The sequence below is a fragment of the Megascapheus bottae genome, chromosome 2 (assembly GCF_031878675.1).
Source record: "Megascapheus bottae isolate mThoBot1 chromosome 2, mThoBot2.hap1, whole genome shotgun sequence".
NCBI classification, from domain to species: domain Eukaryota; kingdom Metazoa; phylum Chordata; class Mammalia; order Rodentia; family Geomyidae; genus Megascapheus; species Megascapheus bottae.
Window position 1 is genome coordinate 66,635,329 of NC_143510.1, and position 20,631 is coordinate 66,655,959.

Below are 20,631 nucleotides of genomic sequence, written 5' to 3' on the forward strand. Positions count from 1 at the left end.
GGAGAGAAAATAGTGTAAAATAATCTTGGGGGGGGGAAATGATCTCATATTGTATGCTGGAGATTCTTTGGATGCATTATGGAGAATATTAAAACAGCAATAATCATAATCACAATGAAAATAACTCAGTGTCTGGATCTAGGCTGTGCAAATATTATACATTTGGAGGTGGTAATTACTCCATTACCATTTCAAAGTCAAAGCTCAGAGATAGCCTTCAAGCTGGATTTTTTCCCAGCATTTCTGATGAAATGTTGCCAGAATTTTTACTTAATTGATTTAAAAATAATTCTGGGACGGGCTGCAACTTGGGTGGTCCGAATTATCTTCCAAGGTACCAATGTCATTTTCAATGATGATGTTTTCCAAGAGCTGCGTACATTTTAATGGTCTTCCTAGAACTTTGTTTTCTAGGTCTTACTATTTTACCTATCTCAACATGTTGGCAGAATAAAAATAATTACTTGAATATACCTCGTCATATAACTCAAACCCCACTTGAAGAATATTAGTCACTTCTCGTCCTGTATCTTAGTCTCTGGAAATAGTATTCAGTTAATTATTTTGTAATATCTAAAGTAACTTAGATCTGCAGAGATACCATTTCATTTTTTTCTGTTGCCTCAAATACTGCATTTATTTCTGACACCAGTCTTTATCTCAATTATTGTTCTTATAGTTTTTTACATTAATGAAAAATGGGAGTGCACCTATGTGAGAGAATTCTTCTGTAGAAACTGAGAAATGTGAAAAAATACTTCAAATAGATTAGAAATTACTAATAAAATCTCAATACTGTCACCTAAACATATTTTTTCATATATTTTTATTGTAATTAATAGAAGGGTTACATGATATTTGCCAGATAGAAGGTGCATTAATTCCCATACATTGATACCCTTTCACATGTCTTGGTCCCCATTTCCCTCCCCCCAAACATATTTTTTTACTAAAGGATAGGGAAGTTTTGCTCTGTACCTCATATATATATATATATATACATATATATTTAAAATATTCAGGACAGTAATGTATTTACATTAGATATTTTCTTAAAAATGTGGCATGATAGTATTAGCAGAGGTTTATCATGATATGATAATGACAAAGCAGTTTTTTGAGTTGTAGTAACACCAATTTATTATCATGGAGAATATGTTTGGACATATTGGCTTAAATAATAGGTTTAGTATAACTGATTGTAAAGGTTTTTTAAAATATTTAAAAGAGTACAATCACTTTTACTTCCTAACTTGTGACTTTGATCTCATTCCTCAATATACCCGACTCAAAACTATTCCTTTTAAACCCAATCCAGTGATTACATGTGTCAGTGCATAAAGATACATAGCCCATACCTTCTACATGCTATGGCCATGTAAAGATTAGCTGGGATTACGTTGATCATTATTTTCAATTTATAAATCACATGCATTCACTGCCTCATTCCCTGTGCTTCTGGTATTTTGGAACCTAGGTCGGCATGGATTGCTGAATGGGTTTCATTGCTTTTGTGAGCTGCACTAGTGCATGAATTAACCTGATTTCATGGAATGAAGCGAAGTGAACACTGTAGCTCTGGCTGTCAGTTGTGAAAAATAGCTGGAAATTACACAAACAGCTTCATTGCTGAAATTGTTTCCGGGGCTAAAAGTTCTTCCAACAGCTGTTTGTTTTGGCCATTTATATGTCTATTCTCCTTTCTTCTTCTTTTTTGGGGGTGGGGTGGGGTGGGGGTGGGAGGAAGTAAGGTTTTCTTTAAAAAGAGAATGCAGGCTGGTTATTTTTGTCCAGGAAGAACTCCTATCTTCCACTTGCGTCCACTGGTGTGCGTGTGTGTGTGTGTGTGTGTGTGTGTGTGTGTTTTATTATTTGATGCATAGACTGAAGGTTTTTTTTTAAATCCTTTTATCTCTCTCTTTTTATTCTCAGTCTGAGCTCAGGCTCAGACTGCTGCAGTTAGAAGAAAAGGCAAAACTAGGAGCTTTTTAATTTTCAGGATGTTATTTTGTAGCATTGCCTTGCAGAAAAGTTTGCCCCCCAAAGGAATAATTAGAATTACACAGACACTGACTAGGGAGTGAAGGAGGTGGGGCAGGAAGAAAGGGAGAGAGAGAGAGAGAGAGAGAGAGAGAGAGAGAGAGAGAGAGAGAGAGAGGAGAGAGAGAGAGAGAGAGAGAGGAGAGAGAGGGAGAGAGAGGGAGAGAGAGGGAGAGAGAGGGAGAGAGAGGGAGAGAGAGGGAGAGAGAGGGAGAGAGAGGGAGAGAGAGGGAGAGAGAGGGAGAGAGAGGGAGAGAGAGGGAGAGAGAGGGAGAGAGAGAGAGAGAGAGAGAGAGAGAGAGAGAGAGAGAGAGAGAGAGAGAGAGAGAGAGAGAGAGAGAGAGAGAGAGAGAAAATAGCCCATCTAGCTAGCAAGCCAGAAACTTAAGATGAAGGGAAATTTTGCCTCTTCCTGAAAGTTACATTATTAGTTTTTTTTTTTTAAGCATCAGGATGACTGCTATTTTTTGTTTAAAGTATTTGTTCTGCAAATAGTAGAGCTGGAGTCTACTAGACTGAGGTTAGGAGCATTTTCTTTGGCAGCCAAAAGATCCTTTTATACAAGCCATGCCTGTACTTGGGGTTGCCTCAAAACTCAGTCAGCCAGCTGTTGAGCCCAAGCCTGTACACCCTGCTCTTCCGATACCAAGTCTTGGCACAACTCATTTGCTGTCCTATTCTTCAAGACCTGCGGAACTTGCTGAGACACCAGTCTCCATGCTATCTTGTCAGTTCACATTACAGTCCACTTGTGACTTTGGAGAGCAGAGCCACCTCCGAGAAAAAGCCAAGGAGAAAGAAGACAGCAAGGTTAGTAGATGAGGATCACCTGCAAACTTCACAGGTAAAAAGCAGGTTTCCTTTTAAGCAGAAGATGAGCATGGTGGAAATGTGGACTGGTAGAAAAAATACCAGAGACAGGAAGCATGCAGTTGGAATAACTGAATACTTGAAAGAATGTATATTTCAGCTTATTGTTATCAAATTAACAAAACACTGACAATGCATCTATTACTATTAGTATATTTATTAATGAATTGCTTACTTATTGATATAGCTATTTTTACTTACCACTTTGGTACTAATAACCACTAACACCTAGAAATTTGAGAAATGGAACCTATTTTCATATATATATGTATGTATATGTATGTGTACATACATATCTATATATGTGTACATACATATACATATAAAACATGGGAAAGCCATATTTACTGTTACTTTAAGTGATATTTGCATTTGAAATTGTTTGAATAATTGCATCTCAGCTACTTATTTTATTGCAGTATGTAAGATAATGAAATTAGATAGTTACTGCACATTTATCTGGATTTTCACTTGTAAATTGAAACCTGCTGCTTTACTTGTTACTGATGTATTTTTCAGTCACTGAAAAAACTCAGTAGCTCTGAGCCAGTTTACAGTTGCTCTCTCCAAATGCAGAGTACTGGTTTAGACCTGCCAGTTGAAGATTGGAGAGTTGTTCCTGTCTTGTTAAGCATCACTGTTTAATGCAGAATTAGTTGTGATATCAAGCTTTACCATTCTGTTCTTTGACTTCTTAGGCAGTGTTTTAATTTGACTTCCTGGCACAAATGTCAGTTAAAAAATAATTTTGGGGAATTCCAAACAGAGAAGCTAACAATGCAACTAAAATTAAGCCACCCCTTGTGTCTAAAATATCCATTCCATATCCCTTACCTGTTCAGATTTTAGACTTCATCATAATTACAACCATCATCATAAATTTTTCAGTAGCAACACCAGCCTCTTGTCTTTCTTGCAACTATCTATGCATATATGTATTTATTATGTTCTTACTTATATGAGTATTTTTTCTTTCCACTAAAATGATAATATATAGAAGTCCAGTCCATCTTTCCTTCTGTGTTCCACTACTGGTCCACAAGGCCACATGACACAATAAGAACTAAATAGTAATTAAATGATTGAATATGAACACGAATGAATTGATGAATGAACAAAACAGTAATGATGACAAAGATTTAAAGGTATTTGTTTTCTTTGGATCCTTCCTCTTTGAAACAAGAAATTTGAAATGGATGATTTTAAAGTTCTAACAGGGAATTGTTTTAACTAAGAATAACTAAAATATTTTATAGGCTTATAGTTATCCATCCAATGAAAGAATCTGAAGTAAAAGTGGGGGAGTATATAAATTATTAACATAGGATTTTTAATGTTTAACTTTTTGCAATAATTAAAGGTGACCAGACAAGTCATTGTGAGAATTCTCTGACATAGTTTCTTTATTAAATGTTGTTGCTGTTTATATTTCTACTTTGCAAAATAGCATTGGTTTAACAGGCATCCACTTTGAGCTTTATTTTTATTTCTTCTTCTTTTTGTTTATTTATTTATTGTCGGTTGTGGGGCTTCTTGAACTCTGGGCCTGGGTGCTGTCCCTGAGCTCTTCAGTGCTAGGCTACGTTCCCATCCCTGGAGCCACAGCCCAACTTCCGGTTTTCTAGTGGTTAATTGAAGATAAGAGTCTCTTTAGTGCCCGGGATGGCTTTGAACTGTGATTCTCAACTGTCAGCCTCCTGAGTAGCTAAGATTGCAGGCATGAGCCACCACTCCCGGTGAGCATTCTTTTCAACAGACATTTTGCAGTTGATTGCACTGGTTAGCATATTAATTAAACGTTTGGTTTTCTAATTCAACTCCATGGCAAGAAAATTTGTAGGAATTTTGCTTTTACTATGCCACTTACAAGATTAAAAACTTCTCAAAAAAATGTAAAGGCTACGTAGTGTGAATTAGAATATTTCTGAATATTCTGTGAAAGTCGGAATGTTGAAAGAGCGGTTGTGTTGGGAGGGATGGGAGAGAATGATGAAAAGAGTATCTCCATCATGATGCATTGTCTTTATGAATTGACACTGGGGGAAAACCCTTTGTACAATCACTTGAAGATAATAGAAAGGTAATCACACATCTTTAGCATAAAAATATAAGAAAAATAGGTAGTTATATCAGAAGGAATTAGATTGGCTACCAACAGTAGACAAGTGAATGTAACAGTAGCATATGCAATAAAAGATTTTTCCTCTGGAACCCTGGGGGAAAGAAGTCCATTGTTGATAAGGTGCCTTCAGGAACTTTTCGAAAACCATACTCTTCTGTTTTGTCCACCATATAGTACCCGTGGCCTCTACATCTCAGTGTGGAACAGGCCATTGAGTGCTACTCAAGAGTTCTTTGACATCTCATTGGCCCACATGCAGTTCTAAGACTTTACCTAGTGGACTTTATAGTGGAGACTGGAAAATGCAATGTTTATTCTAGGCAGACATATGCCTAGCTAAAAATTATGGGTTCTATTTCTAAGAAGAAAGACCATGGATAGTACCCACAATAAATGACTGTCATTAAAAGAACATTTATGTGGAATAGGCAGCTACTCATTGCACAGAACGTTTTACAGTCTGGTTTGAGAGAACAAATGACCATGTCTGAAATGTGTCTCCAGTTGCAGCATTTCCTTTTCCTAGCCATACATTTTCATTTGAGCAAATGCCATCGTTCAAGTCATGCACTCTTGATCTCTAGGCTAATATGTGATGGCTTACCTACCAATTCACATTTTGTCCCTTGGCTGGGACCTGCAGGTCCCACTTCTGTGTTCTAGGTTTAAATTTATTCTCTTCTCTCCTATAGCCCTATCTTGTGGCTATAGTTTTGCACCAGTTATTTCCGATTCAGAACTAGTATTTTATCTTTGTTCACCATCACCTACCCAATACATCTTCCACCCCCCACCAAATTTTGCATTTGTTTCTAATGTCTTCTATGTTCTTTATTGAGACATATTAATCTCCAATTTTTATTATCTCTTTTTTGTCTAGAATAGCTCTATGCAGTTACTGTCGCAGCTTATCCTGGATGTCCAACATTCTTAAAACAGATTAGTTCCATTGGCCTTGAATAAATAAAATGAGTTCTGGATTTCACACCATAAACAGTTGGAAACTGTGTCATGACATGTCGAAGTCTTATGTTTCACTTAGCTGTTTCATATTCTGACTTCTTACTTATTTTGAATTTCCACATATGTGTTTATTTTTTTCCTGGACTTTTGCCTACACTAGTAATAGTGTCATTTTACTTTAGAAACCTTTAAATAAGAGTCTGGATGTTAAGTTTAGGAGAGATGATTCTGCTTATCACAACTCAACCAACAATATATTAAGCTCTAGACATCCTGTTCATGAAAGTTTCTTGGCTATACCTACATACTAATTACTTATGAACCCCAATTTGATCTACTGTTTTATATCTACTCTCCTTCCCAGCATCTTTTTACTCTGGATTCACTCACGCTTCCCTTTTGGTTCACATGAGTAAATTTGAGATATTTTGCTGTTGTTGATGATGATATAGAAGGAAATTATTTTGTTATCTATTCCATACATAGGAAAATTTTCATTTCATTCATATAACACTACTAAGAAAATACTACTAACCATACTTAACCAGAAAGAATCAACAACTTAGAGAGAGTAGGTGATAAGAATAAGATGGAATGGTTAAGTGATACTGAAATCCTGAATTTCAATGTAGTTAGTCTCTGAAGTTTTTGTTTCTCAAGTATTTTGTTTGTCTCTTCATGGTACTATAATGTTTATCCTTGGATCTGCCTTGTCCTACAGATATTACCTGCTCTGTAAGAATCATTTCCTGTATAAACAAATGCCAGGTGCCAGTGGCTAATGTCTATAATCCTAGCTTCTCAGGAGGCTTAGATCTGAGGATCACAGTTCAAAGCCAGACTGGGCACAAAAGTCCCTGAGACTCCTATCTTCAGTTAACCACCAGAAACTGGAAGTGGAGCCATGGTTCAAGTGGTAGAGTGCCCAGGCCCAGAGTTCAAGCCCCATGACTGACCAAAGAAAAGAATATAAACAAATGATTGTGGAGGCAATAATAAAAGAGCACATTATATTCATTCAAGGACATACACAAATTCTTCTTCAAAGACTTGGCATTTTTGTCCATGCTACTATGAATTTTATTTAATTTTTCTATTCTCTGAGCTATGAGCAATCAGAGTAGCTTGAATTAAGGCCAGAATTAATTGTTGAAGGCAAAAGATATTCCAAGATGCTAGTGCCATTGTTACTAATTTAGATAAATGCATATATTGAATATATATACGCATATATATATGAGTATGATTCTTTTGGAAGTTTGTAAGGCTGAGAGAAATCCTATTTCCATGGGACATGCAGAAAAATGAAGTTTCTGGAATATAACTGTAGGGGTAAAGGATTTGTAGGGAAGGAGTTAAGACTCAGTCTAGAAAAAAGAACTTTGTAGTGAAAAGCCTTGTGTGGAAGAATACCCAGTGGTTGATCCATTACAATTGAAGCAGAAGATTCCTCCAAGTAAGATTTGTAAGATTAAAAACATTTTTCAAAAATTAAAAAAAGATTTGTCAGATTATCAGTGGCAGCTGACTTCACGAGGTAAACAATGAAGAAAGCTCTCATTTGAGAATGAGATGAAATTATATTCGTAATATTAGGAAAAAGTACCACTGAGAAGGTCTAATGCTTACTAATGTTGGTGGTGTTGTTTGGTTTTATGTAAGACAAAGCCCTATTGTGTAGCCTGAGCTGTCTATCAACTCATGATCCTACTGGCTGACTTGGTCTTCCAGATCTGGGATTGTAGGTACACACCAGTATATCTGACTTAAGTAAAATTATTAGTTAATGTTTTGAGCCTGCCAGGTAGTGAAATATTTCATAGAAAATCTCATTCAGCCTTAGTTTAGGATTGAGTCATAGGCATTTTCAGTGTCATCATTTTATAGAAGCAGAGACATAAGTATATCAATAGAATAGTGTGAGAGAATGGAGATTCACAATCAAGCTGTATATTTACTGAACGTGTTATTCTCAACCAATAAATTGAATTGACACAGTAAAGATTTCTTATGATTTTGTGGAGGAAAGGAAATTTATGATAGATTGATTTCTATATAGCATGTAGGGCTTAAGTCTGTTAGCAAAATCATAAATAAACTATTGCCTAGAATTATCAGGAGAAGATAATTACGTTTACATATGGATTTTACTGAATTGTGTGAGTAACACCAATAAATCAAAGTAATCCCAGGATAGAAATATGATGGAAGATGCCAATAGAGTATATCACTGGCTCTGGCCTCCAGCTGTTTCCTTTTGGAGAGGTTGTCTGATTACCAAGGTTGACAGTGCTCCTGTTGGCTAGCTGACATCGTCACATTTTCAGAGCTGGCTGGCCCCCAGCTGCATGGGTCAGCTCCCATGTCCCTAGGTGATTCTGTCTTTCTTGCCATTTCTGCTACTCTTGCATATTTCCTTATTTGAATTAAAGAAACATGATTTTCCCTTTGCATTTATAGTTCTTAGTCCTGGTTTCAGAGTACAACTGTTATTGTTACTTTAATTGCTTTTGCCCTTGTGGAAACAATGATTATGAGAATGTTGTAATGCTACTTGAGTTTAAACATATTCTTCCACTAGGTGAAGAGACTCAAGGTTTATTACTAGTTTTAATTTATTTTCTTTGAGTTACTGTTGGTAGAGTTGTGACAATCTGATACTATTTTCTATCTTTTTAGTTTGTGCTTTATAAGGTCTTTACATTTTACATCTCAACTCCAAAGTTATTAAAAGTTTCTATCAGTTATATATGGCTCGATTTACTGAAACTATAATATAACTACTTATTCTGAAAGTGTAATATTGTGTGTATAATAGTTTGTAAGCTTTTTATGAAGATTAAGAGGGATCGCATGCATGTACAATAACTGCATGTAACACACAAAGTTAATCAGCATTTATTACTATATATAGTATAAAAGTATCTAACTATTTAATATGAGAAATACTAAATTGAGAAAGTGAACCAAAAAGGCACTGGATAATTCTCAAGTTATGGGGAAAGTAGTATTGCAGTTTTATCATAAAGAATGAAATTGAATTAGACAAGTAAATATGGCATGAAAGAACATTTAAATAGAATAGAATTTAGCAATCTATCTCACTCCCTTAGTTTCTCTCTCTCTATATATATACACACATATGTATATACTTATACATATATTTTTATACATCTATATGCAGATTGATGTATTTATAAATAACTACATATCATTCACCAATAATAGCACATAAAGTAATTGTAAGCCTGATGTGTGTGGTAAGGTATTGGGGGATAGACATTTAATGCCACAATGAAAGGATTGGATATCTTATGTACAGGATGAGAGGATGTTGCTAAGAACCAAAAAGATGACAATTATATATGATAGGAAGATAATGATAATGATAATCCAGAACAGGTTGAGAAAGTCCCAAAACACATAAGAGTCTGAGGAGACTGACTGTTTACAGAAGCAAGTCCAAGAGTAATAAGGAGTGATGATGGATTAACTAATCAATCACCCACAAAATGTTTCTAAATATTTAGGATGAATACATTTCCTTCACATAGTTTAATTGCAAATAATAATTTATGAACTTCTTAACAGTTAGTTGTTAAAACCAAGGGGAATTCCTAATACTGTTTTATTAGCATAATTAAGCAGATGTGGAAGCAAGCTCAGGAATTCAAACCTAGTTCTGTTTCTGTGTCCTTAAAGTTTGGTTTCTCTCACTGTCTTTTCTTTCACAACAGTATATGCATAACAATCAAAATGATGCTATTCTTGACTCTCTCTGGGCACTGTGTCATGTAATATGAAGACAAATTTAAGGATTCTAGGCAGAATTACCAAATTAATCTTTGGCAAATTTCATTTTGAACTCTTCCTCTTTTCCAACTCCCAAGGTTTTTCTTTTTTTTTCTTTATGAAGTGTTGTTCTTTGGATTACTATTCACTGGAGCTTGGTAGAGAAATTTGATATCGATGGGAGAATTTGTTAATTGGTTACTTGATAGGACTTGCTTTCCCTGAGTCATGGGAGATTGGTTCCAATGATTCTTTGTAGAGAACATGGTAAAGATTTACTATTTTCTAAGCTGATATAATATAGCATCCATTAAAAATGAACAGAAAAAATTATTTTGCCATATCTTGATATATTGTAAAGGATATTTTTAAATAAAACTGAAAAATCAGATTTATAGTTTTTCTTTTTTTTTTTTTTTTTTTTTGCCAGTCCTGGGCTTGAGCTCAGGGCCTGAGCACTGTCCTTGGACTTTCTCAAGGCTAGAGCTCTACCACTTGAGCCTCAGCACCACTTCTGGCTTTTTTCTATGTATGTGGTACTGAGGAATCGAACCCGGGTCTTCATTCATGCTAGGCAAGCACTTTAACCACTAGGCCAAACTCCCGGCCCTGGATTTATAGTTTTTCATAATGAAATGTGTGAGAATTTTAGTTTTTGTTTCTCTAATGACAACAAACAGCGAACAGACCAATTTTCTGGATACATTGGTCTTGGCAACCAGTTTTTACAGTCTTACTTGAAACCAGCTATGATTGCTTATGTGCAAAATAGAGAATTATGGCTTACAAAGTTAACATATCTATTTTGAATGATTCTTTACGGAAATGTCTCACTGATGCACTGATGTGTGCATAAGCTAAGTCAGGAAATGGAATCTTTTTTTTTTTTTTTTTTGCCAGTGCTGGGGACTGAGCAGTATCCTTGTGCTCTCTCAAGCCTAGAGCTCTACCACTCAAGCCACAGCACTATTTACGGGCTATTCTATGTATGCGTTATTGAGGAATCCAACCTGGGTCTTCATGCATGCTAGGCAAGCACTCAACCACTAGGCCAAACTCCTCGCTTGAAACAGGGTCTTTTTAACACGTGAAAAAGAAAATAATGATGGAAGGGTTCATAAGAGAAATAGCAATTACTGGCCGGGAGTTTGGCCTAGTGGTTAAAGTGCTTGCCTAGCATGCATGAAGACCCGGGTTCAATTCCTTGGTACTACATACATAGAAAAAAAGCCAGAAGTGGTGCTGAGGCTCAAGTGGTAGAGCTCTAGCCTTGAGAAAATCCAAGGATAGTGCTCAGGCCCTGAGCTTAAGCCCAGGACTGGCAAAAAAAAAATAAAATTAAAAAAAAAAAAAAAAGAGAAATAGCAATTACTGTCATTGCTTGTTCTCCATTGATTGATTTGAACTGTGAGCATGAGACACTAGGAAATGCTTTATAACTGTTTACACAAAATAAAGGGAAATAATTTGGTATGTTATTAGCCAGAATCCAGTATATAAAGTGTTCTAAAATACCCAGAAATCACTTCTGAATTATTAATAATATCTCCTGATCTAAATGGTTATGTTTAAATAAAAACATTGAAAAAGAAGATCATAATTCCTAACCTATAGAAAGATCTTACAATTCATGAAGCTTTTACAAAGACAGCAAGGCAACAGACGCTACTGCTTGAAATCTTAAGTACTCAAGAGGATGAGATATAAGAATCCCAGTTCACCCCCAGGCAGAGTAGGAAAGTCTGTGAGCTCTTATCCCCAGTGCACCAGTAAAAACACAGAATTAGAGGTGTAGCTCAAGAGGTAGTGTACCAACCTTGACCAAAAAACACTAATGGAGGATGACCTGAGCCCACATTTCTAGCTCCAGTACCATTCCCTAGCCAGGGAACATATATAGAAAATTCATTATGGTGTCCTGACTGTGTGACTCTTGCAACCTCAATAATTTTTTGACTGAATTTGATTTCTTCTGTTCCAGACTTCGATTCATAAGCAACTCTCTCTTGATTCTAACCCTTGTAACTTCTTACTTAAGGACTCTGTGACTAGCACTCCAGCTATTCCTGGATACTTTCCACTGAAGATACAAACTAGAAAGCCCATGGCAGTGGGCGATTTAAATTGTAGAAGTGATATTTAAAGAATTAGGGTAGAGTGAAATGTCACAGCAAAAGGAGACATTTGTGGCCTTCAAGAAGCTGCCAAGTGTGTGGCCACACCATTGTGTAAGAGCCTGCTCATTCTTGACCTGAAGAAACCATGAAACTTCTGTCAATGAGCTGCAAATTAGTGAGGACAGAATGAGAATATGTGAAGAGGTCATTGAAAAAAGACCTCACTAGCAGTATTAAAAGAAGTAACTCGTTATAATCCTTTTAGACTGCGGTTAATGACCAATAGACAGGAGAACTTAACTGCAACTTGAATTCTGAATGACTTTCCTGAACTTGGCGTGTGTGTGTGTGTGTGTGTGTGTGTGTGTGTGTGTGTGTGTGTGTGTGTGTGTGTATGTGTGTGTGTGAGAGAGAGAGAAAGAGAGACAGACAGACAGACAGAGACAGAGAGAGAAAGAGAAAATTTCAGTTCTATACTTATTTCTCTTCAGAATATCTGTTTAGCTTTAGCATGGATCAAGTTAAATTAGTCACTTTTTAAGACTCTAAAAGTACAGATCATAGATGTCTCTTTATAATCCCTGAATGTTCACATTTTTAATATAATCTTGATGTGTCTTTTTTCTGTACAATTTATTGAATTTCTACACAGTGATATTTTTTCCAGAACTTTTTATGTTATTATTTTGATCCATATAATTTTTTGGACGGTGTTTCATGTTTCTCTTTTCTTCGGGCCATCTGCTTTTTATAGCTGTTTCTTCCTTCCTTTGGCTGGCTTTTTGATATCCACACTGAGTGTTGTCTTCCTCCACTGAACACAGGGTCTAGCATCCTCTCTAGGAATATGTTGCCCTGAGCTCTTTTCCTCTCATTCCAGCTAGACCTATTGTATTCTATAACAGGCTGCTATTTCCTTTTTTGTAAACCCTTCTACTACTACTTCTACGTTCAAATGATGGATTCTACGTGACTTTTCCTGCCTTTGTTAATCATCTATCCAGTACATTTGTCTATCAACCATTATTTGTTGACCAACAATCATGTGCAAAGCATCACAGACCCAAGTATGATAGTTTGTCTTAACGGGGTAAATATTATGGGAAATATACTTGGAACAAATATGACATAAAATAATGTATAACTGGTGTATACTAGACAGCAGCGATTCTCTTAATTGTGAAGTAAAGTTAAGCAGGGCCATAGTTCGATGCTAGCCTGCACAAACAGTTCATGAGACCCTATGTCCGTGGGAAAAGCAGGGGGTGGGTGCCCTGGCTTATTCCATCCATAGCATGAAGGGTAAGTAGAAGTACTGTGGTCTAGGACTAGTTAAGCCTAGAAAGAGACCACCTCTCCAAAAATAACAGAGTATTGGTGGATAATTTAACAAGATGAATATCAGGAAGCTGCGATTAGATTGTAAAGGAAAAAATGGGTAGTACGAGGAGAAAGAAGACTGTAAAAGAAAACATGGGACAAATACATTAAGAATGCTCAGTGTACAAAAAGAGTAAGAGGAGGGAGAACAGATAGAATGGAGGAGAATGAAGCAATGGGTAACTGATAAAGAAGCTTTAAATACTTATTAAGTGATCATCTTAAATTGTAACCTCTTGGTATAGCCTTACGAAATTCAGAAAATGTGAGAAGAAAAAAAAGGTAAACACAAATAACCAGAGCCAAAAGGGCTGGAGGTATGGTTGTCATGATAAAATACCGGCTTACCAAGTATAAAGCCTTAAGTTCAAACCTCAATACCTCCAAGAAAATAGAAGTTGTCTTTTTTGGCTAAAAATACTATAAATGAATACAATAAAATTTTTAATAATCGTAAAACTTATTTTAAGAGAGGTTTACATTCTTCATCAGGGAAAAAGTTATATCCAGATAATGCCTGGTGTTCTCTGTTGTGGAGGAATTCTAATTTAGATGAACTGATGCAGAAAATGTCTTACTTGAAAAGACAACTTATGAGAATTAAAAAATAAACTTCACGTAGTACATCAAAAACAAGTTAGTTTTTTACCCTTTTTTACTCTTAGGGTTTATCCCCTGTTGTTGCTGTATCTGACTTTGGTATCTGGTGCATTATATATACATTTATTTGTTTGTTTGAATCAGGAGAGAGAAGGAGAAAAACAAGATGAGATGAAGGCCAAAGGATGAACCAGTGTAAAAGCGATATTCACAAGACAATATGTTGGAAATGAGCTTTAAAACTTGGGAGGGGGGTGCAGGGAGGGAACACTGGAGAAAAACATGGGAAGGGGTAACAATGTTCAAGAAGTAATGTACTCACTATCTTACAAATGTAACAATAACCCTTCTATATATCACACTGATAATAAAATTTAAAAAAAAGAATAAACCTTTTTCAAGGTGTTACACTTGACAGTTATAAGACAAAAACAATGGCAGAAAAGATAATGCTACAGGAAAAGTTTCATGACTAAATGTACTGGAAAATTCTGTGTGGTTGTTAAAAGTTATTAATGCCTCTGGATAGATCTGATCATTGGGGGTTCTAATACACAAAGCTTAAAGTAAAGGATCCTACTTCAAGCAAGGCTTGTCTTAGTTTTGTTTTTTTTTTGTTGCTGTTGTTATTGTAGTATAATATTAAGCTCTGGATCATGTCTAAATAAGATAAATTGACTTCTTGTGGTGGGAGAGGCTGGTTTTGTGTATGAGCTACCAAACTTTCAAGACAGCACCATACTCTAGAGCATGGTAGCTCCTCACATGCAAGACTGAGTGAGCTAACATTTAAGCTATCAAATACTAGGTTTAACCATTCAGGGATTTTCTAAGACCACATGAAAGTTTACTGGCATTTAAACCACATCCTAAATTTTGATTGAAACAATAATAGAGAGAAAAAGGAATAGATTTTTGTTGCTGAGAACATGAATTGATTTCACTCCCTGTATAGCCAGATTTCTCTACACTGACACCTTGAAGCAAGCATGCAGATTTTCTTTTATTGATGAAGTTTGATACTCTTCTTATCAAGGCACGTATTTCTAAAAAGTTGATTCATTTTGCTTTTGCATAAGGAAATGACCCAAGACATTTAGAATTGATGAGGATGTTATATATAGCAGACTGAGACTGGTTATCATCATAAATTTACTGAATCCGACTATGGTGGGATTGTTTGATTTTGTCATTGACCATTTCTTATTTGGAGAATCTTTTCATAATAGGCAAACCATAATTATTAGTAATCATCAGTCAAATGCTATTACTTTCAATTCTAATTTTGCTCAGTAGCCTCCTTTTCTATCCTAGTTTAGAATAATTATATATCTAAGTATATAATAGGTGCATATATTTCATATTAATCCACTTTAATATCAATTACTGTCTTAATGAAGGATTAGTCAGATGCTTTAGCTTTCTCAGTTTTAAAAGAATACGTGCTTTAACAATAATTCTTCAAATTAGAAAAAAAATTATGTAGAGTTTGCAGTTATTCAATAATGGTTTTTATTAAGAGAAACTCAAATGATACACTTGCTCCTCATTCTTTTTACCAGTTTAACTCAGGTTGTCAATGAATGTCACCCTTATTTCCTGTTTTGTAAACAGTTGAGATTTTTCCATGAAAAGAAACATATCTTAGCTCCTTGAATTCCTTGGGCAATTTCTGACATAAAGTCCTATAGATCTTGAGTTCAGTATAGTGATATCTTGGGATACTGTGGAAAACTTGTTTTCTTTCCATCTTCTGAGACTTCACACAGAAATGAGGGGACTCTCATTTACCTCAACAACGAACAGACAGGATGTGGTCTGGGAGATAGCCATGCTTTAACAATAGACTACTGACCAAAATGTTTGGGTAGTGCGAAGAGGAAGAGAACATCTGTCTACACCTAGAATTATCAGAGATACTTTGTGTATGTGAGAATTTCTAGATTTCTGGAAATGTGTTTCTGACGGTCATCCATATTCTTTCACTGTTTATTGGATGAGGTAAATTGCCTTCAAGATTAACAAAAGATTTTAAGTTGGAGGGAATAATTGCATCCCATTTTATCTACCAATATCAAGAAGAAACTAAATCATCCCAGGCACCAACACATTTTCTGTAGTCTTCCTGTATACTACTCTACAGGATGAAATCCCATTCAGAAAGATATAAATTATAAACTATTGTAATTGAAATGGTGTGAAGTAAAATCCCACTGAAAAAGTTACATTTTATATAGCCAGTCACTCAATCTGGAAAGATTCCTCTGGGAAGAATGAGTGGAAAATGGCCCAGATACTGATTTTACCTATAATTCATTCCGTATGGTGTTTACTCATTTGTTGTGCATAAGAAAAAGATGCTATAAAATATCATGGGATCTTAGGCAATGCTGTTTTCCTTCTTTCTTCTGTCTCCCTGATCAAATATCGATTATACTTCGGTTAAATGTAAGACATTGTAAGGAAACCTTGGCTGTATTCTATGTTCATTTGTTCATTCGGCTGTACTTAGAACTTGTTTTAGCTCTCAAGGGAAAGTTCCTGTGTACCCTGGGCTATCACGATGTTGATTCATTCCATTGGGACAGCTGCCATTCAGTTGAGATGAATGGGAGAAGTAGAGTGAGGCTCAATGCCTGCCTGGCATTTTTTTTGTTCTTTTCAAATGCTGTTGTGTAGAACTTTTGTTCATAGTCTTGCCACCTGGATCCTCTTACAGAAATGTTGCTAATCCTCCAAAGAACTTGGCGATGAAGGCTTCCTGTTATGTGACAGATTTCCATTTATAGGACATCTGTGAAGACACAACATGAGTAGTCAGAACAGCAAAAGATGGCTTACTCATGGACATAGTAAAACTTCAGACCACACTCTTTAGCCAAGAGAAAGTATCACAAAGAGCAGACATGATTTAGGATGAGTAAGACATAAGTCAAGGTGCAGGTCTTTTAGTTTCCCCAAGCAAACAACACTTGGATTTCCTGGCAGTGCCTTTATGTCATGTCTGTGGTTTCTTTTTTTGTAAACTCTGTCTCAAATGGGGAGGAAGAAGGAACCAAGTGGATTGTGTAACTTTATAAATAGAAACAGCCATGTTAAAATAACAAGACTTCTCTAAGTGAAGGCAAATCTTGCTACTAGCTGCTCAGGCAGACCACGGGACGAATGTGAGATTCATCCTCTGGAATACCAGATTTGCCCTGTCTTGCTTAAGGGAAAAATTAGCGAGAAGTTCTTAACATCATTCTACTGTAATCCAGAGGTATTTTGACCAAATAGATCAACCCCTTTTCTTTGCTAGATACTCGTCAAGTTGGAAACACATAGAAAGCTTACTTCCCACTACAGATATTTCATAGGGAGCTGATACTGCTCTTAATTGTGACACAATTAACTAAATGTATTGAACTGTGTTTTCTGCCAGTGACAGAAGGGACAAGGAAGTACCTACCCTATCATGGAATTATGGTTGATGTAAATTTTATTGTTTTTCCAATTTTGGAGAGTAGAAACAGATAACAGAAGAGAACAGCCCATTAAAGACCAGGGGGGAAAAAGTGTAGCCTTCTCAGTAAGATTCCATTCAATTTTGTACAAACCTGCATAGAGAGAATCTGCTGCCTATCCCTTAGTCAAGGTTTATATAAAATTTGAATCTCTCAGGCATGCTTGTGCAATGGTAATGCTATCCTTGATTTTTGAGTGGCTAGCCATTCGAGACATGGTTGGTAAAATAATCTCCCTGAGCCCTGCCATAATTGTTGAAATCATTCAAAGTTCACTCAATCTAATGGAAATGAGGTTTTTTACATAAACTCTTCCTTTAACGAGGTTGATTCATGGTTATTTCTCCTGAGATTTCCTAACACAAGCATCTCCATATGATATGGATTTATATCTTCTGAATAAACTCATTACTCAATGAGTTTTGTAGTTTTACATTTTTGACTCAGGACTTGTCTCATGTTTATATTTTAAAAAATACCCATCCTTAACTCTCCTCAGTTCTGCTAAACCCAGACGGTTATGATTTGGCCTTTGTATAGTATTCTAAATCCAAACTACCCCAAATCTGTGGTCACCACATTATTTTTCCCCCAAACATGTCTCATTACGTACAGGATGCTGAGATTGGAATAGATATCAAAAGATCGCTTAACTAAAGTATTTGCTTTTTGTACATGGGTAAAACTAAATTTCAGAAAATTAAAATGGACTCTCTCAAAAATAGTACCACCACAGCCAGGAATCTGGCCTAGTGGTAGAGTGCATGCCTAGCATGCACAAAGACATGGGGTTTGATTCCTCAGTACCACATACATAGAAAAAGCTAGAAATGGTGCTGTGGCTCAAGTAGTAGAGCGCTAGGCTTGAGAAAGCCCAAGGACAGCAATCAGGCCCTGGGACTATCAAAATTAAAAAAAAAAAAAAAGTACCACTTATTTGATAGGGAAGGGGGGGAAACCAAGACGGGTAGGGGGTGGGGGGGGAGGGAAATGGGTACCAAGACATGTGAAAGGGTATCAATGTATGTGAATTAATGCACCTTCTATCTGGCAAATATCATGTAACCCTTTTACTGATTACAATAAATAAAAAAAAATAAAAAAAGAAGAAGGCTCTGGCCTTTAATTATCAAAAACAAAAATGAACATAAAATTCCATGATCATACTTATAAGGGTAGACATAAAATTCTGTGGTATATACTACTAATTGATAACTAGTATTTGGATTATTCTGACAAACAGGAAGATGGCTATGACTTTAAGGCTCATAATCTTCAAGGAGCTAGCCAGTGCTAGAGAATGCGCAAGGGAACAGGAACAGGCTGGAGTCATTCCTCAACACCTTGGCATCCTTTGCTTTCCTTGTCAGCTAGGATGTATCTAGTGAGATGACTCCATTCATTAAGCATGCGTGGTCTGTGGCCATGATTGTTTCATGAATGTTAATAGAGTTCTCCTTTTCTAGGCTGACAGAAAGTCTGGATCTTCCTCTAAGTAAACCTAAGTTCATTGTACTATAGTAAATTCAGCCAAGTACATTATAATTTATAATTTATATACTTTACTTAAAGGGATCTAAGACACTGTTTTTTAAATTGAAAAGAGAATATAACTCAGTATCTCATGTAACATATCTCTTACTGATTTCAAATGTCCATTCCTGATTTCTTTTGTTGTTGTTGTTGGTCATGGGACTCTAGGCCTGGGTGTTGTCCCTGAGATCTTCAGCTCAAGGCTACCTCCCTACCCTTGAGCCACGCCCCACTTCCAGTTTTCTAGAGGTTAATTAGAGATAACAGTCTCAGGTCCTTTTGTGCCTAGGCTGGCTTTGAATCTTGATCCTCAGATCTCAGCCTCCTGAGTACCTAAGATTACAGGTGTGAGCCACCGCGTCCAGCTTCATTAGATCTTTAAATGATTTTTTCAGACAACTGCTTTCTGAATCTTCTTGTATTCTTCCTATTATTTGAACATTTCTTGTACTCCTTTATTAATAAAACTTTTCCTATGGCTTTTGGAATATTGTCTTCACATTATTGCAAATTTTTCAGAACTTCATTTTTTCCTTTGTATTATGACATACATACATACATACATATATATATATATACATACATATTAAGAATTGGGGGGATACTAGCATTTGAACTCAGGACATCATGCTTGCTAGTCAATGCTCTGACTGCTATGTTGTGCCCTCACGTTGGTTTTTGGTGGTGTTTTTGACAGGTCTTACTTTTTGTCTAGGCAATACACTGGGTGTGATATGCCTGTATTCTGCTTTTCCTTTGTAGCTAGGATAATAGCTGTGTGCCACTGATTCCAGCTCACCATTTTAAAAAGGTCTCTTGAACTCTCCTGCTTTGGACTGGCCTTGAACTACGATCCTTCTATTCTCCGTCTCTCAAGTAGTTAGAATTATAGGCATGAGCCATTGGCACCCAGTTTTATATTGTATGATTTTGGGTTTTTTTTATTTTGTTGTTTATTATCTTTTAGGACTAAGTGAGGTTGCAAGTCTTGTTGCTTGTGCATTAAAATCTTCTAATTATTTATTCTTATGGCATGCAGTTATTTAAATCTGAAAATGAATAACACTTTCTGGAATGTAATGATGTGGTGAAAATTAGGAGGAAATATTGAAAATTGCTCATGTGTATTCTAGATAGTGGCAGGTAGGACCTGATGACTTATGTCATGTAGAATACTCATTGGAGAGTTGTTGACACACATTGGAAGCACATATTTGTTTGACCTAAGATTATATCTGACTTATCTCAATATTCGAAATAAAAATTTTACACAAGTAGTTGAAAACTATTATTTCCTGGAATATTTTTAATGCGTAGAGGGTCATTAATTTGAAAAATAACATCTTTTCTAGGACATTATTTAGCAAGGATTGCAAACAGATACTATTAAAATATTCGATTTAGGAGGAAAATATAACAATCTACCTTTATTTTTAAACATTATTTGAATAACATAAAATAGCTTATTAAAAACATTTCTCCAGCCAAGTGTGGGCTCACGCCTATAATCCTAGCCACTCGGGAGGCTGAGATTTGAGGATTGTGGTTCAAAGCTAACCTGGACATTAAAGAACCTGAGACTCTTGCCAGGCATGGTGGCTCATGCCTGTAATCCTAGGTACTCAGGAGGCTGAGATCTGAGGATCAAGGTTCAAAGCCAGCCCCGGCACAAAACAACCAGAGCCGCTTATCTCTAGTTAACTTCTAG

The 20,631-nt window shown here is 36.0% G+C and overlaps 1 protein-coding gene across 1 annotated transcript in view; it reads left to right on the plus strand.

Moving 5' to 3' along the window:
• The first annotated feature begins 2,341 nt into the window (after positions 1 to 2,341).
• Positions 2,342 to 20,631, plus strand: part of Nav3 (neuron navigator 3) — a 253,484-nt gene continuing 235,194 nt past the window's right edge. The window contains exon 1 of the mRNA XM_090328294.1: positions 2,342 to 2,850. Within this exon, the coding sequence (XP_090184420.1) occupies positions 2,608 to 2,850 (243 nt within the window). The 5' untranslated portion in view covers positions 2,342 to 2,607. The remainder of the gene's footprint in view (positions 2,851 to 20,631) is intronic.